We start from the raw sequence: 24,992 nt of genomic DNA on the forward strand, positions 1-24,992 counted from the left end.
TTATATTATATTATATTATATTACATTTTATAATATATTAATAAGAAAATTATTCACATTACAATGATTAAAAACAAAGAACATCATATTAAGAACTCCAAAAAGACTATAATAAAAGTAACTCGTAAGCCGTAAGAAACTAACCAATCACAAATCGAATGTTGAAAGAATAATCGACTATGATTGGTCAATTTTTTACAGCTCTTATGGCTTACTATCTTCATTATAGACTGCCTCTAAAAATACTTATGCATTTGCTTTAAATATAACAATTTTAACGAAACGTTGAACAATCATGGTTTATTAATTTTAAAAATATAATACTTGCTATAAAAAAGGTATTTATAAATGGCAACACATATTTAATTAGTGTTAATTTTAATTCATTGAAAATAAGCAACCTGTCGACTGTCAAACCTGTGGAGTCTCTCATCCCACAGACAGGAGTACAACTCAAAAGTGATTGGCTCCATGTGCCGTCGTGAAGGCACATGACACTGGAAGATCCTTTGTGACGCTCATAAAATGCTGGACAATCAAGAAAAACTCTCGTGCCAACTGGGAGGGCCTGGTCACAAGACAACCACCCTTTGTGAGGACCCCACATCGCCTCGCATTGTCTAATCGTATCATGCGCCTCAGACGGCGCTGGACACGTTATTCCTTTCGTCTCATTCTCTGGAATATGTTATATACGCGATCGATCGTAAAAAAATAATTTATTTGATAGATAAAAAGAGAAATCTCGTGATGATGAACGTTGATGATGTACTTACTGAACGTACAACTCGGAACATTGGGAAACCATCGATTATTTTGACAGTAAATTTCACTGGCACCTTGCAAGGAGCCTTCGACGTCACAGACGTAGTCAAGACGAGTGAGCTCGGGAACGACTTCTCCCGGTCGACATCTGGAGCATCCGCTCACGTTGTAATGGGTCCCCACTTTTGCGGCGGGCAATCGACAGGCACCTTCGGGCAACGTTATCCCGCATAACGACTCATCCTCGTCGCTCCAGTCGTGACAATTAAGTTGAGAATTACACTTCAACTCCGGCCGAATGCATCCGCCGTAAGCGCAACGAAACCAATTTTCAGGACATCTGTAGATAAAAAATAACGACTATTAAAGAGTACCAAAAAATTGTATCAAGTAACTTAGATTAGGTATTTCTTATAGATCGATCGTAAAAAACAATGCCATGAGTCTATGCTCTATTACAATAAGATTTAAAGTTATTTTGAATTTTAGAATGAAAAATCAATGATTATTATTTTTCGTGACTGAAAATCTACTCTGGTTAGAATTACTTGACACAAATTTTTCTGAAGGAACACCTTCTAGTTATTAATGGCTCTCTATTAATTAATATGTAGTTACGAAAAATAGTTTTCACATTCTGGAAATATTGGAAATGGATACTTTGCAGAGAATTCTCGTAATTTGAATAAAATAACGAATATTAACTGAAAAAAATCAATTTTTAATAAAATAATTAATCTCTTAAGAATTAATATAAAACCTTTTAATAAAATTAAATTACTCAATCTAGGTCACGAGTTATTTTTAGTGTACGTACTCACGTGCTTCGCACAGTTTTGCACTTTCATCAGACGCATCTGCACAGTGTCGAGTACCATCGCACACTTTAGTCATCGGTAGACATTGCCGTCTATTCTCGCATGTGAATTCTTGATCTCTACAAAAATAGAAAATGAACTATCCGAATATTTAATTTTTGTAATCACAAAACAAAAAATAAGTCAATTAACCGGCATTCGTATTGCGAACATTCGTGACCCTCACAATTGACAGCCGCGCACATGCTCGAGTCTTCGTCGGTGCCGTCGACGCAATCCTTCACGCCGTCGCAAACCACTTCCTGATGAACGCAACCTCCGTACGAACAACGGAACGTATGCTCAGGACATGTATATTCCCGACAAAATGTCGCACTCTCATCGCTCCCGTCTGAACAATCTTTGTAGCCTTGGTAAAAAGCGGAAAGAATACAAAGATAGAATTTTTCACGTATAAAAAAAAAAATAAAATATTACATTATATTGCATAATTTTATATCGGAACAACTTAACAAAATTAATCTGATAATTACGGACCATTGCACACTTCGGCGAAAGGTATGCACTCTTGATAAACAGTAGAACATTGGAAATCTCTGTCGGAACAAATATCATTAGCGCCTCGGCCACAAGCGATTTCATCGCTAGCGTCTATACAATCTACCAGACCATTGCATCGCGCAATACGACTCACGCAGGCACCGTAATTGCATCTGTACATATAAGTGGGACACCTGCAAAAAAGATTTAATAATATGTAATATTTCATAACAATTGTCCAAATTATTGCATATACATTATTGTTTAAATTATTACAATATATTCTGTTAATTATAATTCCAGATAACATTTATGTTGCTTAAGATATCTGAAAGACATTTTTGAGATGTTTTATGTCTAAAAGATATCTAAACGTTCACGTTTGCAACGTGCATGTTATCTGAGATTTTTTTTCAATTTAATTAATAGAAGCTGATAACATGAATCATCGTGATTCATGCACTCGTGTGTGAAAGCAGATATGCACACGTAAATCCATAAATGCATTTTTTTTTTCTGAGATATTAAAAATATTTTAGCAAAAGAATGTTACAACGTTGTAATAAAAAGTCAAATACGTAAAATGTGTTTAAGACTTTTCTCAAATGTATGAATAGAAATAGGCACAGTAAAGTAAAAAAAAAAAAATAGTCTTATCAGTACTTTAACTGTTTTATCTTTCGTTGGAAAAATATCCGGTTTTTTTTGCGATACTCCTGGTTTAGTGACTAATGGCGGAAGTTAACGGAAAATATCTTCTTACACAACATGACGGCAAAGTGTTCCGACTTCGTCCGACGAGTCCGGACAATGAGGGATACCATCGCAAATGTTCGCTAATGGCATTATGGTGCCGTCCACGCAAATAAATGTCAATGATGAATACACTTGGCTATTCTCTTCTGCGATAACATGTATCCTACTAAATCCTGCAAACTCGCGTATATTAATGATCCCGTCATTATTACATCACCATTATGCACGTACGTTCACAATACCAATGTACTCTTTAATACGAGATTATATATCCTTAATATAATATGCGACCATTACGGTTCTTTATTATGCATGCGCGTTATTATGTGCAAACGTACCGAGGATCGTTGTAATTAATGCGATCATCCCTAAAGAGTAATCACTTCTAAAAATTAAGATTGCTCTTCTCGACACAGACTTAAGCGGAAATACATAGTCTTCGACTCAATATATACTCGTAATTATCTGACAAATTATTCTGGCACTCGTACGTGCATAATTTTTATAGCAGCATGAAAAATTGTATATTTTGTTCGGACACAATAGAATACCGCATGAATGCTGTTTCCTTATTATCAAAGACAAAAAAATATAATCTGCAAAGCATTATTCTACTTTGTGTTTCTAATATACGAAAATATGTTTACGTTATTTTCTTTATCTTTATTCTTTTTTTCTATCTTCGAATGACGATGGGAGGATTCGAAATTAGAATAAAATAAGCCTATACTTTATGGAATGTATTTTAGATATGACTTTTAATATTCTAAATCTTAGAAATTGTAAATTTAATTAACGCTATAAATCCTTCAAAATTTTGTTATCGTTGTCGTGTATATCTCAAATTTTGATAACCATCTTTTATTTATTGATCAAATAAAGTTCTGCAATATCTATTGGCTGTTAAAAATTCGTTTGTATTACCAACAATTATTGGCTACAGATTACACTTCTTATAACAAGTAAGACTATAAAAAAACAATACATACTTGTCTTTTTTGTATTAAAAATTTAAGGGAATTGATATTCATTGATATTTAATCATTAGTTGGCTGATATCTTCGTGGAAAGCATCATCTGATAAACGAGTAATATAATATATTGCTTATCTTGGAATATACTCATCATTGACGGCTCAACATTGTTCGTCATAATGTAATTAAAGAAACATTAAAGACAACTTCCGAAAATGTAAACCATGATAATAGGTCCTAAAAATAGATCATAGAAATAAGACGGAGCATATAATAATTTTAATCGCGTATATATATGCATCTATATGTACCTCTTGAATTTCCAATTAATATAACGTAAGAGTCCAAATTTATTTAAAATTTATTTAATTTATTTATGTTTAATTACAATTATATAATTAATTACACATATATCATAACATATTAATACATTTATATAATTATTATAAAATTACATGTAGATTTTACAATTATATGTAGAATTTCATCGGCCTTATTTAATATTCCTACAAACTATTGGAAGTAGCATTGTGATAAATGCCGCACTGTTTCCAGAATCGATGATTTGCACCAATAATCTGATTCTCAAAGGATAGGACAGCATGGTTATAGAAATAACGATAGTAATATATCGATATATGTATGTATACTATATAGGGCGTGTGCGTTCGTTATCGGAGGCTTCTTATCGTTCGGTTTATGAGAAGAGGCACACCTAGTTCCTCTTTGCTGTCCATGTTGAAAAACGCTCAATCGCACCAACGATTCAATCGTACTAAACCAGTTCGTATTAAACTCTTGCTGGATATTGTCTCCAGATCAGCAATGAGGAATCTCGTTTGGGTAATTTTGCTCGTTGTAGCTGCACGTGCGCAAGATTTAGAGAAAAAATATCTTTGTAAGTAAATTTATTTTCATCAAAATTATCTATTTATTATATTTTAATAAAACTATCCATTTATACCAAAGTTGTAATAAATTTTTTATATTTTTGTTTATCACTTGTAATAATTTAAATACAAATTTTAAAAACAAACAATAATTCTGAAGTATGTTCATCTATTCAAGTTCATTTTGTCTTTACCGCTTACTGAATGTTAAACATGATCTGAGTGAAGAACGTTTCTGAACGTAGTCCTAAAGAAGAATTTTTCAATCTTTGTATTAGAAAGATAATAAAATTCATATTATTATATTAACGGATACATTTTTATCTAATTGAAATGTATGAACATTCAACTTTACTTTTGAGAAATTTGAATCAGCAATTTATGATAATGCTTATTTTTTGCATTATTATCAAGGATCAAATAAACGGATATCTTGAGAATGATCAAATTATTTGATTGCAATTGACGTAACATCTTACCAATGTAAAATATGTTACAATTATTATTTTATATTATAATATATATATATTGTATATAATATATTATAATATATTGTTATATTGTCATCTTTTCATATCACATATAAATCTTCTTGGAAGTATTATTAAGTTTTTGTGAGTCCTGATACATAAACGGACAAAATTAGACTTTAATGCAGTGCATACATATAAAATCAAATACCGAGAAAATGATAGCACTCTACGAATTATTTCGATTAAAGAGAGCTTGAAGTAAACTTAATAAAATTATTGATAAAAATGTATTCAGTATTTAAAATAAAAGATTAGAAAATAAAGAATATTTCAATAATTATTTCATTTTTATTATTTTTCATAAATTATTTAATTAAATTATATATTTATACCTGATTAAACTTCTCCCTCTCTCTTCTTCTTTTCCTTTAATATATAAATAGATGTTTCTAGAGCGTCAAAATATTAATAAATCTGATAACTAAATTTGTATGTCAATCGATTCACAATTTTTCAGACAAATTCTGCGCACCCGTTGATGTGATAACCGTAAGTTCATGTATCGCTGTGCAACGAGGAACATCTGAAGTGTCGTGTTTGACCGTGTCGGACAGTTCCGAGTGCGCTATTCGCTTAGCTGAAGGCAAAGCCGATTTTGGTGTTTTTAATGCAGAAGAATTGTTGTTGATAAATCAATTTTATCCATCTGACATCGAACCTATTATTCAACTGAGGCATAGGAAGAAACTCACAGGTAGTAGAAAACTTCAAAAAGAATTTATATGATGAAATTAGTATTTGTAGACGCCAATTAGATATATGACTGAAAATTAAATTTGATTTATAGTATAATGAATAAAAAAAATCAGGATTAGTAATAAACATGAAATTATCGGAGATTAATACGCGAAAAAGTTTAATCAAGTTAAAAATTAATAATTTAGAATCAAACATAAAATACTAATAATAAATTAATTAAAACGTGTTGCTTAATGTTTTTGGAGTATAACTTTCTTGGAACTATGAATTATCATTAACAGTCTCCTCTGAAATTAATTAAAAACAACTAAGTTCCAAATCGTTTTCAAAAATATATTTTATTATTGAGTATTAAACAAGTATTAAATTTAGTATTAAATTTGAAATAAATATTAAAATAAACACAATATTTTCTTAAATTCTTAAATTCTTCGGTATAATAATAAACATATATGTATGATAATAAACATAAATATATAAACATAATTTAATTTCCACAGATGAGTTTGAATTTCAAATGGTAGCAGTGATCCCCATAGATTCAACGTTTATACACATAACTCCTCGCGAACGTCTTGAACGTTTGAAAAATAATGGATTTTGCCATCCTGGTTTTAGCCAATCTCAATGGCTCAATGATTATATTCTCAAGTATTTTGAAAATACATTGTCAGTGAATCCTCTGCAGTGCCAAGATAATGTAACCGTTATTGAGAACGAGATCATAAATCTCAAGAATTTCTTTGGAAAAGCTTGTAGACCAGGCGAATGGGCCTCTGATAAGTCCATCGATCAAGAACTAAGTAAGTAAAATTCTTTATGTTAAAATAATCTTATTTTCTTGTATTACATGCATTTACCTGTTATAAATTACCTGTTATAAACTTCTACTTAAAAAAAAAAACTTAAAGTTATTTTAAAGATTATATAATTTTAAGAATAAAAATTTTCTAAAAGATATATAATTAATAATAATATATTATTTCTCAGAGAAGAAATATCCAGAATTATGTGCTCTTTGTGACGACACGGCGGCTTGTAGTTATAATAAAAAGCAGCATCACGGACATATCGGAGCGTTGGAATGTCTAACTCAAGGTCGTGGTAAAGTGGCATATGTAGCACTTCAGTATGTTCAGGAATATCTTAAAGTAAGTAGGGTATTTCATTTTTATTTAAAACAACAATTACAATTGCTATTCATAGAAACATTGTAGAGCAATTATTAATTATTTATATTGATTTATTATACAATATAATATTATATTAATTATTTTTTGTATGTTCCAGACAAATGAATCGTATCAGTTTTTATGTCCAGATGGCAATATTCTTCCTTTATCCACTTCATATCCTTGCGCGTGGCTCCAACAACCGTGGAGCGTTGTTGCAGCTAGAAAGTAAGCGAATAGTAGTCAACATAAGTGAGAAAAAGCTTTTCTTTTACATTTTTCGAAAATGTATTCTAAAAATCACTCAAGATCTCTTTTTGAAATAATCGGCCTAGGTATACCTTGATTATAATTCGCTTTTTTCAGAGAAGTCGCAGACTCTCTTAAACAAAACTTATTGAAGTGGCTACATTCTCCGAAATCAGATTGGGAAAAAAGTTTAAGCCGAATTATACAAGAGGATAGCAGGGGTGAAGATTTACCAAAAACTACTATAGCTGAGTATTTGAACACAAGAGAAATCGATGTTGAAAATATTAAAACCTGCGGCAAGACCATTCGTTGGTGCACGATTAGCGATTCGGAGACTAATAAGTGCAACTGGGTGGCGAAAGCAGCAAAAGCTCTCGGTGTGGCACCGAACATTTCTTGTATTATGTCAAATTCCACATTTCAATGTTTCCGCGCTATAAATGAAAATCAAACAGATATAATCGTTATTGACTCCAACTATGGTTACCTGGCACGAAAGTAAGCAGAAAATTTCAAGTATCGACGAAATTTTGGAAAATATACGTACGTGAAATTATGGGATTACATTTCTTTAATATGCTTGCAGAGTTCATAATCTGTCAACGATTCTATACAGCGAAACTGAAGTGGATAAAAATAGTATGACATTCGCTGTGATGCGTGAGCCTAAAGAAGATAATTATCTCATAAAGAACTTCCAAGATTTAAATGGCAAAAAGGCATGTTTCCCTGAATACGGCGGACTTGGCTGGTTGAGTTTCATCAATGCCGCGAAAAAAAACGATATCATCTCATCCAAATCCTGTGATTATCCATTATTGGTGTCTGAACTGTTTTCGGGTGCTTGTACCCCTGGAATAGAAGATTTCAACTCGAGCACTGCCATCTCATCGGACGTATCATCTAAACTTTGCTCGGCTTGTAAAAATGAAAATAATCCGTCCTGTGCAATGAATGAAACTAATCGTTATTACGGTGACATCGGAGCCATACAATGCCTAATTGATGAAGCCGGCGATATAGCGTTTATTGAGACGACAAATATTTTGACAAGTAATAAAAAGCAATATAATATATTATATAGAAGTATTATTATATATTGAAACTTAAGAAAACATTTATAACCAATTCTTTTAATTTCAAAGATTATTTTACAGAATGTTTTTAATATATCAATTTTTTAAATATTAATGCAAATAGTTTTATTAAAATTTAGTTTGTAATATTTATTTTTGTAGCTTTTCATTCGTAATTATAAAAAATATTTTTACTAAATTTGAACGATATGCTATGCATTATTCTTAATATTTTTTATTTAATAGTTAATAATTATTAAATTATTATTATTATACAGTCGAATCGAACAAATACCGTATTCTGTGCAAAAATGGAAGTTTGGCCCAACAATCAGGATTTATTGTCGACGAACAGTGTGCATTATCGGTGACAATTGATAGCGAGGTAATTAATTTTTTTTAAGATCTTATTTATATATAGTATTTAAATACATCTAATAAAAGAATATTATGTAATTTTTTATATAGTTTATACTATTTAATTAACATTTTTAATGAAGAAATCACGCGAGAAATTAAATATCTCTGTTAAAAATTCTTCTTATTATTGATTCAGTAACTATGTACAATTATATGATTAATTAAATACAAAAGATATATGTAGAGATAAAATTAATTTAAAAAATATATTAATATAGGACAAAAACAAAAATATCAGTTTGAGATAACATCAAAAGGATTATAGTGTATGCATTAACGATATTTCTTTTTCACAAATCGAGTAAACTATAATGTTCTCAGGTTGTTGGTCGTAAGACAGATGATGAGGAAATCTCTAGAACGGATACTATTTTAGCTTTATTAAAGCTGGAAGACTGGCTAGGATATCGTGTAAACGCTCGAAGATCAATTCATATTTATGGACCATTCAACGGCATAAGAGATCTTCTCTTTAAAGATTCCTCGGCCGGCTTGATTTCTACATCGTCGACAAAGGACTCAGTGATTGCCTATAACGAACTTCTTGATAACATCGAAAAGTGCTCGAATGGTTCTTTGGCCACCGCTAATTTAATCTTTATAATCCTAGTCTCACTGTACCACCTTCTTTCCAGTCACGTACACTAATTTTCTCTACATTGTTAAATCCAATATTTACAATATTTACGTAATACATTACGCCATACATACTTTTAAATGTAACTGCTAAACATTAACTATACTTCTATACTTTTTACAAAAAACAAAAGTAATACTAGTACATTTCTTTATTATTTTAGATATTAAAATATAAAAACTGTTATTATTTTAATAAAATAAAAAAAGTATTATTACTTTTCTATTTAATTATAAAAAATGTTTATTTATATCACTTATTTCACACATACATATATCATATTCCTCTATTTTACAGAACTTTCTTTTGCAAATTTAAAAAGAAAGTGATCAGGAAGAAGCAAATTACATTACAATTAGTATACAAATCATTTCCTTTTTTTCTTTTACTTTAAAAAAGAGGAACCGATATAGGTATTTTCCCCCCCCCCAAAATGTTTTATGTATCATTATATGTAATTATATAAAAATATATAAAATTATATATAATTACGTAAAAAATTGACATATTTTATATAAAATTATACAAAATTCTATAATAAAATATGTCCATAAATATAACATATTTTCCCGTTCTAATACATATTATGTATACACATTTACGGTCTTAAAAAATTCTTTGTTTAATATATTTCTTAATTGTGTTAATTTCTTTTGTATGTGTAATAAAATTTCGATGTATAATAATATTGATATAATAAATTCATACACGTAAGAATCTGTATTGCCCAGTAAGTAAGTTATATAGTTCATATTTTGAAAATCATCTGATCAGATGTCGCTATCATCAACGAAACACTTTCAACATGGATGTTCTATTCGAGTCATCCTATTGTTGAAAGAATCCGGCTTGATTTTATCGTGCTCTTGAATGTTTTGAGTCGATCAAAGTAAATTGAATTTAAAAATGGAAACAATATTGGAGCAACAACGACGATATCATGAAGAAAGAGAACGGTTGATGGACGCAATGGTGAAAGAGATGTTGCATAAAAAGGCGGGACATCGCGAGAATATCAATTCGGAGCATCGTTTGAAGATGTTACTGGATCAGTTTATGGATAGTACAATGCATTTGGAAGACTTGTATGAAGATAAGGATGGACAAAGAAAGGAAGAGGTACGTTGGTTTAAGATTTTTAATATTGAAAATTAAAACCTTTAATTTTAATGATTTCTAACCTTTCTAACGACTGTCGATTTATAAGTTTAAAAGTAAGTTCTAGGTCCTTGTTTATCATTTTAGGTACAAGCACTCTCCGGTCCAAATGAATTCTCAGAATTTTACTCACGTTTGAAGTCGATAAAAGAATTCTATCGACGACATCCTAATGAGATCAGTGTTCCTATGTCCGTTGAATTCGAGGAGTTGGCTAAGATGAGAGAAAACCCAACCGAAGAATTGTCCAATCTCGTCGAGTTTACAGATGAAGAGGGTTATGGAAAATATCTCGATCTTCACGAGTGTTATCAAAAATATATTAATCTTAAAGGGATAGAAAAGATAGATTATATAACTTACTTGTCGACTTTTGATCACTTATTCGATATTCCTAGAGAAAGAAAGAATGCAGAGTATCAGAGATATGTTGAGTCCCTCTTAGGATATCTGACAGATTATCTGAATAGAGTCAGACCTCTGCTCGACATAAGTACAGAGATTGAAGAAGCTAATAAGGATTTTCAAATTCAGTGGGAGAAGAATACTTTTCCTGGTTGGCCTAAAGAAACTGGAAGTGCTCTGGCTCATGTTGGAGCACATTTGGAACTGTCTGCATTTTCATCTTGGGAAGAACTAGCGTCTCTTGGTTTGGATAGATTAAAATCAGCTCTGATGGCGCTAGGACTCAAATGTGGAGGTACTCTGGAGGAACGGGCGCAAAGACTTTTTAGTACAAAAGGTGAAGCCTCCTTAGATCCCAATCTATTAGCCAAGAATAGAAAGGGAAAATCAGCTAAAGGCAAAGATTCCGAGAAGCAAAAGGAAATTGCACGGTTCGAGGCTCATGTATATAAGCTCGCTGAATTAGTATCCAGTCAACGAGTGGCTACGAAAGAAAACGTACAAAGGAAACAAGCGAGAACCGAGGGTGAAAGGGGAGATTCTGATGCAGAAGCAAGTGCAAGTGAATCGGAAGAAGAAGACGACAACGAGGTTCCATACAATCCAAAGAATTTACCATTAGGTTGGGACGGAAAGCCTATACCTTACTGGTTGTACAAGCTGCATGGCTTAAATATCAGTTACAACTGCGAGATTTGTGGAAACTTTACGTATAAAGGTCCGAAAGCATTCCAAAGACATTTTGCGGAATGGAGACATGCACATGGCATGCGTTGTCTTGGCATTCCGAATACAGCGCACTTTGCTAATGTCACTCAGATTGAAGACGCTCTTGCACTGTGGGAAAAACTGAAAGCGCAGAAACAAGCCGAACGTTGGCAACCAGAGCAGGAAGAAGAATTTGAAGATTCGCTTGGCAATGTAGTCAATCGTAAAACATACGAAGATCTCAAAAGACAAGGTCTGCTATAAAGTATACATCTGAAAATATTGTAATTTTGAAGTATCAACTGCATCACTAATTGTTTATTATTCTACTTGTTCATTAAAGCGTTTTCACTAATAAAATACTTTCTTATTCACTTATTTCGTTTATTAAATTGTATTATTGCCTTAAAATTTGGATTTAAACAACCAAAGAATAATATTATTCACATGTGTATGCATGCATTTATATGTATGCATAAAGAAATATTTTATTTTAAATAATTATTTCTGAGATTATTTTGAAGAAAAGAAAGTTGTAAATAAAAGTAAGATTTTTTATAGATCCAAAATAAAAAATTTAGAAAAGGATACCTTTTTGAAAAGCTATGAAAAAAGCATTTATTTAAATGTAGTTTTTTAAATGAGATTATTCCTTTTATAAAGATTAAAATTTACAGAAATTTTAATTTTTCTTTTTCACACGTGCGTGTATGAAGTACATTTCTGGACATGACTGTATCTAATTTACATTAAAGATAATGAACCTATCGTCTTGCCAATCTTACTAGATAAATAAGATTAAAGATATCTAATGCCATATGTAAGCATTTTGGTTACATTCACTAAAAATATATTTTTGTAAGCCCACAATTATAGACAACATATAACTCGTATTAGAACGCAGGATAGAATATTATATTTTAATTTTATTTAGTATACATTTGTGTGTGTGTGTGTGTGTGTATTTGAATATGTATTTTCTTTATATGTGTATTATCATTTTTTAAAAGTTCAATGTATTGTAAGATTATGTGTAAAATTTTAAATTATAAACAAAATTCTATTGCAAATTATAGATTGCTTAATCAATATATTGAAAGCTTGGGAAATATATGTTAATAATTTTGTTCTAAAAATATTTATACAAATTTATACAAATTAATTTACTTTTTTGCTAAATCTGTACTTAGAAAGTATATTTTATTGAAACTGACTATTTAAATTTCTATAATCGATCACCTTTGTAGTTACCTTTGTCTATTCTATTAATAAAAATAAACGTAGCCCAGATGAAAAACGAATCTCCTAAATTGTTTTTATTAATGGATTATAGTTGTTTTCCATTATAATAATAATTGAATTTGTATAACTTTATTCTTAAAAATTGATAAAAAATAATAGATGTAGCTTTTTTATATATTTTAAAATTTAAATTAATATTTAATTTTGATTAACGTGAATGGTTGCCACAGTAATATGATTTTTTACTCTATGCATTTGGTAAAAAATTATATCAAGTTATTAAAGTTGGAATACTTGAATTCTTTTCTTCTTTTCTCCAACAGTCGCAACTTTCTTACTTACTTTTTTCTTGCTTCCATATGTCTTATATTTAATTACAAAGACAAGGTCTATGCATATATAGATATGGAATATTTAATAAATCTTATATTTGTTTCATTACTCTGCATCAGATAATATCACGATGTCAGCGAATATTACATTTGGAAGAGGGAAAACATTTAATATACATAAAAGCACATTAATTGTGATCACACATCCATTTACTATTCCAAAAACACTTTGGTATCTCTCTGATCGCAACGCATAATACTGATGTGATCTATCATTAGTCAGACAGGAAGTATAATTGTTCCGGATTTTCTGTTTACACTGGACAATTAAGACTTTCATAAGGAACACGCATAGAATTAAATATTTTTAGGCATGTATTCCGAATAACATTTTATCCTGGCACCAACAAGTTTTTCATATATCGTTTAGAATTAACGAAATTTCAGACGCCTTTAATTCTTCATACCGAATATACAATCACAAAAATCCTAATAGATACGCTAAATCATGCGTATCATCGTTTATATTTCACAAGTAGAATTCTCTGGATTGCGTCTCGCATCGTTAATCTTTACACACAATATCATTTCCCATTTTGGATATCGTCCATGCTAATTGCAAATTGGAAATGTAAAACGTCGTAGAGTTCGCAGTCTACAATTATTGTTAAAATTTTGTCGATCTAATCAACAGTTTGGTATCTCTCGATACATTCCGTTGATTGAAAATTTCTTATCGATATGTGTCTAAGTACTTAACACAAGATGTATACATTCTCATTTCTACATTGTTTTTCAATGCAAACTACGAATTTAATTAACTATTAAATTATTTTAAATTATATTGATTATTAAAACTATTAAATATTTATTAAAATTAGTGTCTAAGTTCATACTATTAAATATCTCTTGGCAAACTGAATTTGCGAATACTGATTTGTAAAAGAGTTCTACGAAAAAAATTTATACAGAATAAAATCTCATACAGAAATATTGTAACCATGTCATTGTAGAAATCTTAAAAATTATTTCTTTAATTTAATCAATAAATTATTGGAAAAAATCTGAATAAATGATTTCTATAATCAGCTGATCATTAAAATGCGAAAAGTATACGTACAAACGTATACGCTTCGTACTATACTTAGGGATATTTCCAAGTCGATTTTTCAATTTGTATCTAATAACCAATTTAGTTGTCTTCACTACTCCACATTAATGCACATTATAAAGGCTATTGTATTTGAGATATATGGTGTAACAGCGGAACATTAGCATTTTAACCGATGAAATAACCAACATATAGAAATAATTTCTGCTAAATAACACAATGATATATTGGATATTTTATCGGCCAAAATACATTTACGTTATATTTTTGTACTTACAAAAAAATATATGAAAGTGTCTCATTATTCACCATCATTTCTGAAAATTTTAGATTTCTTTATATGTAGTTGAATTTATTTTTAAATAAGCTTTAATTTCATCTAAACATTTTTTAATTTCCAAAAACGATAATGACGGAGTATTTTCCTATACAGCACAGATTATTCCAATATTGCAATGTTGCATCAAACTTCCGTGTTGCATTGGTTAAGAGATATAACAATTTCTCAGTTTTCATTAAGAGAGATAATATTTTCAAAAAATTTGAATACATTTTCAAAAAAATGCTTTTAAAATTACAAAACTTTTGTTTTGAAACATCTTTTCACATTTACAGCTTCAACAATATACACATAAAAATCAATCTTTTTCAAAGAAATGTTACATTCTTTTAACACGCGTAAGAGTACTTATGAAAGAGTACATATCTCTTATATTTTGATCTACAATATATTATCAGATATTTATGTATATGTTTCTTTATTAGATTTTAAGGTGCCTTTAGTGCGCATCAGTGTGGAATAATCAAGCGACCGAATTCGCTATAAGGCCCATATATTGCATGCATATATGCTTTTTGTAGCCAATAAAACGAATTTTCGCTTTATGCGAAATGCTTCGGATACACTCGTTAAAGCAACATCAATCGGTGTCACTGGACGAGGAGGGACGGATGTCTTGCGATAGTTACTTTAGCTCATAGCTTCTGGTTCATTATTGCAACTATATTGGATTATGACATCAGATGCAAGAGATCGCGCTTATGATATGAAATAACACTATACATCACATTCATAGAAGCGATTATTCTCGCACAATGTACATCAGAATTAATCTTTTTACACACGCTACCATCTGTATTCAATAAAATAAACTTAAATGCCAGATTCTTTTTTCAATTTATGAATAGATAGTAAATCTCAATAATGAGACCTATTTTTGTTAAAATAGGATAATGTTCGTTAACGTAGTATAGATTAAATTACATAATCACTTATTAATTTTCGCCTGACGAATACGCACTTTATCTCTGATGAATGTCAACTCGTCTTTTTCCTGATTGCGTAAAATGCATCTCATAATATCTAAATCCGCAAGGGAAGGATAAAATAAATAACATCTAACTTTTGACTTCAGCAGAGATTAACCTGAATATATCTGGCATTATTAGTGAAAGTTTATGAAGGACTAAATGGGAAGTTTTATACATTTTTTCATTTTTTCGAATAAAACTAGGGCATTTGAAAAAAAAACTAATTTACCATATATCGTTGAGTAGTGCAAGAGAAAGATATATATTTTTTTGTAGATGTCATAACTCAATATAGTTAACAGTAAAGAAGTCTTATACGTATTATTCTCCGAGGTGCGGCAATATAGTGTCAACGAAGCGTCCTCGATAAAGGAATATCGACGAGGAAGAGACTTAGGCACGATAGGTCGTACGTTGTCGGAGTTGCGGTAGGTGTTGGAGAAGTTTCCTTGTCGCTTATTCGACGCTATCTACGACCGCACTGTCGTCCAAAGTGTGAAGCCAATTGAAGATCATCATGTTCCTTTCATACTTGGACAGCTGATTTCCACGTTCTCTCTCAACGTCCCGTATGGTCAACGCGTGATTTCGCTCCTTCCGCCCAATCAAGGAAGCACCAGGAACTCCGGCGGCCGTTCCCGGCACCAGCAAAGTGGTACCATGAGAGCTCTGTGCCGCGGTAGCCGCCGCTTCTAGCTGATCTAGATTAAATTCACTCTGCGAAAGGCGCTCCAAAGCGCGGTACGTGGTCAGTAACCTAATGGAACATGAACGAAACACTCTATTTCTGCATATTTTTTGTATTGAAACCTGAAACGGCGTGACTTAATAACTTTAACGCGTTTACGTTCACTTCAATTACAAGAAAACGTACATAAATGTCTCGTTCTGATTTTAAGAAAATTTAAATGAAAGTTATCCTTTCCAAAGGAGCATTTCTCACTCTAAGAATATTTATAAAAAGATACATGTCCGTTATCTTAATTTATACCATAAAGCACACAAAAAACTCATCAAAATCAGGAAAGGACACTTACATATATTTCCTTCTTAGACAAAGCCAAATATAAATACAAGAATAACAAATATGCAACTTACAATATTTTAGATAAAAGAATTGAAAGAATTAAATTGTCAGAAGACAAGTACAAACGTTTCGTTTTTGTTTTTATTCCAAAAAGTTGTATACAAAAAAAAATTCATGAATTTTGAACCAAGAGAAAAAGGAAGATTTTCTTCATCCAATACCAACCTTCGGCGTATGTAGTTCTGTCGGACTTTCTTATTGACGGACCTCACGAGATCCGCTCCAGTGAAGGGCACAGGTGGTGGCGGCGGTGCCGGTGGTTGTGGTGGTAATTGTGGCACCGATTGAGCGTTTGAAGAAGATTGCTGCTGCTGCGATTGTAGCTGCTGCGACTGCTGCTGCTGTTGTTGAGGCTGCTGTTCTTGCGCAGTTCCGCCATGCGGGCTAGGAAGCTGGGACGTACTGGCCACGGGTTCACCCACGGCAACCCAGGTGCTACAGGACCTCGAGGCATGATCGAGTCTGGCGTGTTCCAGCAGCAGAGTATTGCGCTGGGCAGTGTCGAGAGCTAGAGCGGATACTGCCGTTCGTAGGCCACCGGCTCCAGCTGCGTCCGGGCTAGGAAGCTGCGACACGTCGCTCGTACTAAAACTCTTACGCAATCCCAATGCTGACGACAGAACACCGCAGCTGCGAATTAGTTCGTTCTCTTCCTCAAACCATAAAATCTCTGGAATGTCCGCCGGCCTAACATAAAATGCATAATAAATAAATACTAAGTCAAGAGTGAAACAGTCGCGTATCTCTTCAGCGTGATAGCTATTGTTTTACGAACCTATTGCCCTGAATCTGTCGAGAATCTGGTTTCGGTGAGGGCCCCCGTCCGGTGAGTTGCGCATCGCTGTAGGATTTGAAAGTGACCAACCTGTTGGCGCTGCGCAGGTCGCTTGCGATCGACGACACGCTGAAGAGTGACAGGTCGGTGGTGACGCTCTCATGACTCGGTGAGCGCAGCATCCGCGAGGTGACCTGCAGGGCCGGGCATTGTGCGGTCGACAGACCACTACCTCCACTTCCGCCGCCACCGCCACTGTCACCACCGCCGTCATTGCTACTACAACATTGCGCGCACATGACCGTGGGTATCGGTGAAGCCGATTTTGTTTCGTTTTCGGACATTTTACACTTGTTCACACTTGATGTCCGTTTCTCTATTTATCTCTTTTTTTTTTTTGCCGCACGACGCTTTTTTCGGCCGTTTCAGTTTCTTCCGCGGTAGCTGTAACTGGTTTACGTCATGCCGAATGTCCAACGCTTCTTCTTCGTTTCCAGAGTAACAACTGTATGTAATACACAGAAAAGATAGCTTAGCGATACGGCACAATTAGAATAAGAAAAACTTAATTTTTAAATAGAAATCTTCTGGAGAAGCATTTAAATATAAAGCTTCCGTTTTATTATGGTAGCCGACTTTTTGACTTATTTGTTCTTATTCAGAAATTATTAATTATTAATATACCCTTAAAGTCTGTAACCTTTTTGAGAACATCCTGCATATACGAAGGTTTCTATTTTAAAAATATTTATTAATTCACGCGCGGATTAAAAATAAAATTATTGGTACGTATTGCAAGTTTATTCCATCAATTAGATCTGACACGTGCAATATATAAAACTTAGCTATGTGTTATAAATATAAATTACAACTTCTCGCTTCCACGTCATAATTTAATATGCAGTGACCAAACAAAAGTTTAAAAATATTTAGTTTTTGTAGAACATCAGTATACTATTATTGTAACTTTATTTTATGAAATATGTAGTATAAAAGCAAATTTATTTATAGTCTGAAAAGATAATTATGGTGAGACTAGAATGTTAATAGACATTATAGATCACATATGATATCACATATTGCGGATTAGTATGAAGATGGAGAAACTATTATCTAATCGCAAGTCCTTGATCCAATCTACAGAGATGGAATGTGCAGGTAAGGTGCTAAACGCTTTGCACGCCGTCACCACGTGGGCGTGGTGAAGTATAGTCTGTCTTGTGATGTATACGCCTATGATGTATGATATGCGAGAAAGCGAAAGCACATTTTATACCGATACAAAATATTACTAATCCGGTTAGACACTAATTAGCAGTAACATTACATTGATTACATCATATTATAATTTTATCAATATTATAATTTTCCACTCAACAATATATATGTAATATAATATACGTTGAACGTAATAGTTATATTGTCGAGTATAAAAATTATAACATTGCGTTATGTTACTGTTAATTATTGTTTACTAATAAGTAACTCTTTTCGAAATCAAAATATTATTTAATAAAAGTATCAATATATTGAAATCTTTCAATATTAAAATTTTAATTTTTTAAAACAAAATATGAAACGTAGACATTTTCAGACGCTTTGAACAAACGATTACTCCAAACACTTTGTTTTCTACAAAGTATATTTTTAACGCGCAGGCGATTAAAATAAACTTATTACATTATTATTATTAAAATCAAACAGACTCTTCGTGAAATGATTTTCAAATTGTAATTATTAAGATATCTAATATTGAGAAAGTGCAATAAATAATAACTTTCGTTCGAAATTTTTTTAAAGGACAATTAACATATTTTTTTAACTTTTTAAAGAACCTGTTTTAAAATTAATGTTTTATGTAACACATTAAGAAAGTTCTAAAAATTTCTAACATTTAATTCGATGATAAATACATATATAAAATATGAAATTTAATATCATATTATTCTTCCCCTCTTTCCTATCTCTTTTCTCTCCCACTCTTTCTGCCTCTATCTATTTCTATCTCTATCTCAGAATCGATTAACTATAACCTGAGTTAACTTTTTATTCTCCTTTCTATATTGCAGAAAAAAAGCAATTTCTAAGCCGAAGTCAGCTAAAAGTGAAGTATCGTTACAAATGATATATGGACATCAACATAGCTACGTAATCGATAATTATATATTATATTCTGAAGTCAAGGTTCAAGAACTTTTCTTAAGATTGATATTTCGATATATGCCTTCATCAGCCAGATATTGACTTTCTCGGCCATTTAGTGTGTCATACGTGTCATCCAGCGCAAATCGAATAAATTAAAGCCATATGTTTTTTAATTATCAAATCTCTCTCTAACATCAACTTTGACAAAGGATACTTAATAGAAAGTTGGCAGCCATATTGATATATGTATTAAAAATCTAAAAGAATATTATATAAAAAAAGAATAATATATAAGAAAATGTTTTTCTTAACAGTGTATGGCAAAGCTAGAAGATTGAAAACATTTTGATGCTTTTTGCAAATAAAATGTTATATTTCTAATAAATATAAAAATCGTAAGAAACTTTTCATTTTAAATTATTTAAATTATTACTGTTTAAATTACTATTTAAATTATTCCAGTTCAAATATACTTTCCATTAAATGTGAACAATATTAAAAATGAAATTTATATTCTTTCAATTTTTTAAATTTAACATTACAATTTAATTATTTTACGTTTTTTTTTTTAAACTTCTGGTTCCATTTAAAAATTAATCCCTTTATTGTACTGTTTCTCTGCAAACTTATCCTCATTAATAAAAAATATGCGAGTAACTATGTTCTACTTGACTTGCCTCCGCAGGTTTCCTGTAGACTAGACATAGTCATAAACTAAACTGTTATATTAGCGCGACTATACACGTCACGAGCTGCGCTAATTAAATGGGACTACAGACAATATGTGCGTTCAGTCAGTTTATATCAACTGCGCTAGAATCGCGCTTTCTTTTCGGAGTTGATTTTCATCGTGATTATTAAAGCGTCACTGTAAACTCATCGTCAGCGATGGCAGGCTCCGATAACAAAAGTGAAGGACCGGCGCAGTTCTATAAATACGCACGAATATATTCACGACTCTCAGCGCGCACCTAATGTATCTCGCACTGTCAGCCACATGACGACGCGTTTCGTCGTGTCGAGGAACGCCGCCGTCGTGAACGGTGAATCTGTCAAGCCGGCTGCGTGGCTCCAACGGAGTTCCACTCAAAGGAGAAGACCCTCGGCCAGGAACGCGAGAGAGATACGGCGAGCCGCGGAATCGCCGGCGGGAGTACGTGAAAGGGAACAACAACCACTGTCCACACTCGCCGTTCTCACACGCGTCGAGCGCGTCGAGCTACGTCAAAGAGATGACACGATTGTTTCCCCTGGGCTCTACGGTTGTCGATCGTGGCTCGGGCTCGCTCACTGCACAGGCGTCGCTATTCACATATCGATCGATAGCTGTGCTCTCCTCTAGTTTCGCCGCACCCCACGCGATTCGGACCTCTCTCGCTACTACCGAGCTAACGGCCGATCCACATCCCTTCTTCATCCCTTATTGCAGCGTGGGATGTGGACCAGTGGATTGGGCCTAGGGACCCTGGGCCACTTGATGGCGATTTTGTTACGAGCATTCCCTAATTTATAAAGGAAATATCCCTTCATCTCCTTCAAATATACGTTATAATTAAATATCATTAATTAAATATGTGTAAACATATATATACAATAATTATTTAGACTATCAGCAGTATTAAATGATTTAAAAAAAAAAAAACAAATATATTTCGTAGAAAAAATATTGTTCATAATGGACAAGTCAATTTAATGTTTGATTGAATGAGAGGTTGATTGGAAAAACGATGACCCAAGCTTTCACTCTCCATGCTGGAACGTTCACAATACATAATAAGCTTCAACATCATCATGTAGACTAGACATATATATTTAGACATGTATATTTAGACTATTTATTAGATATTTCGATTAACTTATATTAAAATACGAAAATATCTCCCTTTTTGATCGAGGAACTTTGTCGAGAATGAGCGTCACTAAAGTTCGTGCAGATGAAAGCGGACGTGGACGGCCAGTTGGTCAAACTTAGAGTGAGTGGGCGATACACGCGGCGAGGAGACAGGAGAGATGAAAGCTAAATAGAGCCAAAGAGACGAGATGACGCGATTAGCACATATAGCGACCGCAAGCCGTAGTGTAGTTTAGGGTCTCAGCCTCTCTTAGTTGGCGACGGTGTCTCTCGCGAGGAGGATTCGCCGCTGTGCCGAATCCAACAATATACTCGGCAAATCCGATTGGTCGGCTAAGATACTCTTACGTCCTCAAGAAAAACGGTAAGTTCATTTTTGTCGTGATTCTTGTTTACTAGCGGCTTTTAGCTTGTCGTGACTATAAAATAGAATGGGGCGTTTCCAATTTCATCAAATAACAAATAATTAAAAAAGTGTTACGTGAGATTCAAAACTGCAATTTACTTCAATTACATAAAATTCCGTCTCTATTATCGTTGCTTTTGAAACGTTTAAAGGTTTAATTACAGAATTCATCTAATTAGAGCAATTGAAAGAAAAAAACACTCTTGACTCCGCGTCCTCTCTATAAAGTAAAGGTATTTAAGATAATAGCATTAATGCACAGCTCATACTAAAGTATTGGAAATAATATCTAATATACTCATCATAAAAGGATATATTGTTCCGCTTTGAACAATCCCATTTGCAGCCTTTCAATGGAAGTATTATTTCCATTAATTATTTAAAACCTAACAAAGTTTCCAAAGTGGAAATTTTTAATATTAACGATTACTATTATTCTGACTGTGATAATAAAATAATTCAACTTGATCTTTTAATTTTAAATTACATTTTCGAGGTTTCAAGATTTACGAGATGAGAATACCAATGATAAAAGGCATTTTCTTAATTGCAATTTGATATTTTGCATATAAAATGATTTATATTATTAAAGTACGATTATTTTTAAATTTGTGTTCATAAAATGTTCTTAAGAATGGAAATGACGTTCTTTCTTGTAGTTCTTTAATTAAATGCGTTTACATTAGAAGATCTCAGATATATATACATATATATGTATTATATATAAACGTTTGAATACAAGTTTATAAATATCTACGCTTTTTTTTACTAGAGACGATGGCAAGCTCCTCAGAGGGAGACACCGTCAAGCCGACGAACACGAACAAATCAACGACTGGAATCAACATTCTCACACCCAAGGAGGGTGCGAGAAAACGACGACGCTTGGAATCTCTGACAACGAATTCGGAGATCCCTGAGAAAACGCAGCGACGCGACGAGTCGTGCAACTTCTATGCGTAAGAATATTTACAATGCAGAATTTCACATATAATACATATCTACTATTAATTATCAGTGTATTAAAAAATGCATCAACGACATGTAATTAAAAAAATATTTATTAAAATAAAAAAAATTTTAATTATATATACAAAAAAGAAAAAAAAATATCATGCAAGTATTTTCAGAATTTTTAACGCTTTAGTGAAGTAAAAATATTCTTTGAATCAAAGAAAATGTTTAAAAGAAATAATTTAAACTGTAAAAATTTAGAAGAGATAAATTATAGCTACTATAATAAATATAGAAATATGTACGTAACAAATTTAAGGTTTCTTTTTATAAACTTAAAAGTACTCTCATAAATATTGAAGCGAAAAATATCTGCAATTACTATAATTATTTCTATAATCGTGTTTTGTATTTAACTGGACTTTTAGGATTCGCATCCAAAAAATATAAGTTCAGTCAATCAGAGAATATGATTTGAAATTAATTACATATTCTAACACACGATGCAATCTCTTACATTCTCACCCTCAGCGAAGCAACCAGCGAAAGAAGGGCTCAGCACATAGAAGACAAAAAAGACTCGTCACAGCCACGCCTGAGAAAAAAGGATCAAACTGTTCCAATAAATTCACAAGATGTTCGAATGTCACAATCTTGCGAAACAGGCGTGAGAAAAAATGATGCGACTAGATTAAGGAAAACGATACAATGGCTTGAGGAAGGTGGGCGAAGATTACGCGAGGACCTGGCGAACGTGCGAACCGAACTACATGAAGAGCGAAGGGCGGCAAAAATTGCCAAGAGAGAGTTTGAAACTGCTCTCAGAGAAGCCAGATTTGCTGAGGCTGCCAAGTATCAATCAATCATAGCCGAATTAAAAACCAGGTAAAGTATAGGTATTCTTACCCGAAGCTTATATGTTCCTCAATCTTTTTTATTTCTCTCATAACAATTTCGATTCTCAAGTCTAAAAATTCATAGTAGTCTGAAAATTCATTTGTAATTTTTGAATTTGAATTTGAAGACTGTCAAATAATTGGTGTTATTAAAAAAAGTATCGAAGGTAATATTTTCTGTCAGGATCGTTCAATCTGCGTCGCCATCGCCGTCACCGTCGCCGCCATTCAAATCGGATCCCGTGAAAGACGAGAGTCACAAGCGTGAATTATCAACCCTCAGAAAACGCCTAATTGAAGCTGAGGGCACGATACGAAGACTCGAACAATTGGTGAAATCACAAGCGAGCACTACTCGCAGTACCAATAATACTTTTTCCTACGGTGATGCGCGCCGTCTGGAAGCGGAAATACGAAATTTACGCGCAGAAAACGAGAAACTCGAAGAGAAATTGCGCGTAAGAGCTAATCCTTTAATCTTTTAAATTTGTAGAGTTTAAACTTTAGAGGGACTTTGAAACTTAAATTTATAAGTGATCAACTTTAATGCTAAATATTGATTATTTTAATAATTACAATTACATTATATATATATAACACATGGATCAATAAGTCCCGAGACTAACAATGAAAACATTTTTTTTGCAAAATTTTTTTTTATTCATCAACATAATCACCTTTTAGGGTGATACATTTCAATACCATGTTTATAAAAAAATTTATCTTTCGCTTCAAAATAAGTTTCAGTTTCAGCGATGACCTCCTTATTTGAGCCAAATCTTTTTCCCTGGAGCATTTTTTTAAGATCAGCAAAGAGCCAGTAGTCACTGGGGGCTAAATCTGGCGAGTATGGGGGGTGGGGAAGCAGATCAAAGCCCAATTCGTTCAATTTTGCCATTGTTTTCATCGACTTGTGGCAGGGTGCATTGTCTTGGTGAAAAAGGATTTTTTAAACAAACTACAAAACGACTTTACTCTAACCTCGATAACTCAGCTGTTTCTAGTCCGATCGACTTAAAATTTTGACACGTTTCAAGCAAAGGTTAGTACTCTAGAAAGACGTGGTTACTGGTTTACT

At 32.5% G+C, this 24,992-nt stretch overlaps 5 protein-coding genes across 9 annotated transcripts in view; 3 read left to right on the forward strand and 2 right to left on the reverse strand.

Annotated features, from left to right (window-relative positions):
* Positions 1-3,281, reverse strand: part of LOC108752894 — a 19,566-nt gene extending 16,285 nt beyond the window's left edge. The window contains exons 1-7 of the mRNA XM_018494075.1: positions 3,218-3,281; positions 2,887-3,052; positions 2,121-2,317; positions 1,776-1,992; positions 1,583-1,702; positions 777-1,105; positions 418-678 (exon numbers count right to left, since the gene is read on the reverse strand). Coding sequence (XP_018349577.1) covers positions 418-678; positions 777-1,105; positions 1,583-1,702; positions 1,776-1,992; positions 2,121-2,317; positions 2,887-3,052; positions 3,218-3,245 — 1,318 coding nt within the window. The 5' untranslated portion in view covers positions 3,246-3,281. The remainder of the gene's footprint in view (positions 1-417; positions 679-776; positions 1,106-1,582; positions 1,703-1,775; positions 1,993-2,120; positions 2,318-2,886; positions 3,053-3,217) is intronic.
* Positions 3,282-4,523: 1,242 nt separating this feature from the next.
* LOC108752893 (transferrin-like) lies at positions 4,524-9,668 on the forward strand. 2 transcript variants are annotated; one of them, XM_018494073.1, is made up of 9 exons: positions 4,524-4,751; positions 5,734-5,970; positions 6,476-6,778; positions 6,966-7,126; positions 7,266-7,375; positions 7,514-7,897; positions 7,986-8,455; positions 8,754-8,860; positions 9,217-9,668. In XM_018494073.1, the coding sequence occupies exons 1-9, from the start codon at positions 4,553-4,555 to the stop codon at positions 9,541-9,543; spliced, it is 2,298 nt and encodes a 765-aa protein (XP_018349575.1). In that variant the 5' UTR covers positions 4,524-4,552; the 3' UTR covers positions 9,544-9,668. The 2 variants fall into 2 exon arrangements, with proteins under 2 accessions (XP_018349575.1, XP_018349576.1); XM_018494074.1 differs by having other exon boundaries at positions 4,525-4,751; positions 7,986-8,452.
* A 770-nt stretch (positions 9,669-10,438) lies between these two features.
* On the forward strand, positions 10,439-12,124 carry LOC108752784 (splicing factor 3A subunit 3). The gene is made up of 2 exons (XM_018493873.1): positions 10,439-10,651; positions 10,778-12,124. The coding sequence occupies exons 1-2, from the start codon at positions 10,439-10,441 to the stop codon at positions 12,065-12,067; spliced, it is 1,503 nt and encodes a 500-aa protein (XP_018349375.1). The 3' UTR covers positions 12,068-12,124.
* A 3,605-nt stretch (positions 12,125-15,729) lies between these two features.
* LOC108752860 overlaps positions 15,730-24,992 on the reverse strand; it is a 23,293-nt gene continuing 14,030 nt past the window's right edge. Inside the window, exons 1-4 of one of the 2 annotated variants that reach the window (XM_018494019.1) lie at positions 20,778-21,152; positions 17,662-18,166; positions 17,052-17,573; positions 15,730-16,556 (exon numbers count right to left, since the gene is read on the reverse strand). In XM_018494019.1, the coding sequence (XP_018349521.1) occupies positions 16,256-16,556; positions 17,052-17,573; positions 17,662-18,005 (1,167 nt within the window). In that variant the 5' untranslated portion in view covers positions 18,006-18,166; positions 20,778-21,152 and the 3' untranslated portion in view covers positions 15,730-16,255. Of the gene's footprint in view, positions 16,557-17,051; positions 17,574-17,661; positions 18,167-20,777; positions 21,153-24,992 lie in introns of those variants that run through there. The other variant, XM_018494020.1, reaches the window with a different exon arrangement.
* The window catches only part of LOC108752855 (janus kinase and microtubule-interacting protein 1), a 20,910-nt gene continuing 17,770 nt past the window's right edge, over positions 21,853-24,992 (forward strand). For all 3 annotated transcript variants that reach the window (XM_018494013.1, XM_018494014.1, XM_018494015.1), the window contains exons 1-4: positions 21,853-22,022; positions 22,837-23,023; positions 23,550-23,903; positions 24,099-24,372. In XM_018494013.1, the coding sequence (XP_018349515.1) occupies positions 22,842-23,023; positions 23,550-23,903; positions 24,099-24,372 (810 nt within the window). In that variant the 5' untranslated portion in view covers positions 21,853-22,022; positions 22,837-22,841. The remainder of the gene's footprint in view (positions 22,023-22,836; positions 23,024-23,549; positions 23,904-24,098; positions 24,373-24,992) is intronic.

Source organism: Trachymyrmex septentrionalis, unplaced genomic scaffold (genome assembly GCF_001594115.1).
Source record: "Trachymyrmex septentrionalis isolate Tsep2-gDNA-1 unplaced genomic scaffold, Tsep1.0 scaffold62, whole genome shotgun sequence".
NCBI lineage: Eukaryota > Metazoa > Arthropoda > Insecta > Hymenoptera > Formicidae > Trachymyrmex > Trachymyrmex septentrionalis.

What these genes read in the sequence shown, in the direction of transcription:
- LOC108752893 (XM_018494073.1), top strand. Translation starts at nt 4,553, where the DNA reads ATGAGAAGAGGCACACCTAGTTCCTCTTTGCTGTCCATGTTGAAAAAC. An exon ending in TTTAGAGAAAAAATATCTTT is followed by an intron (nt 4,752 to 5,733) that starts GTAAGTAAATTT and finishes ACAATTTTTCAG; the next exon opens with ACAAATTCTGCGCACCCGTT. An exon ending in CGGTGACAATTGATAGCGAG is followed by an intron (nt 8,861 to 9,216) that starts GTAATTAATTTT and finishes TAATGTTCTCAG; the next exon opens with GTTGTTGGTCGTAAGACAGA.
- LOC108752784 (XM_018493873.1), top strand. Translation starts at nt 10,439, where the DNA reads ATGGAAACAATATTGGAGCAACAACGACGATATCATGAAGAAAGAGAA. An exon ending in ATGGACAAAGAAAGGAAGAG is followed by an intron (nt 10,652 to 10,777) that starts GTACGTTGGTTT and finishes TTATCATTTTAG; the next exon opens with GTACAAGCACTCTCCGGTCC.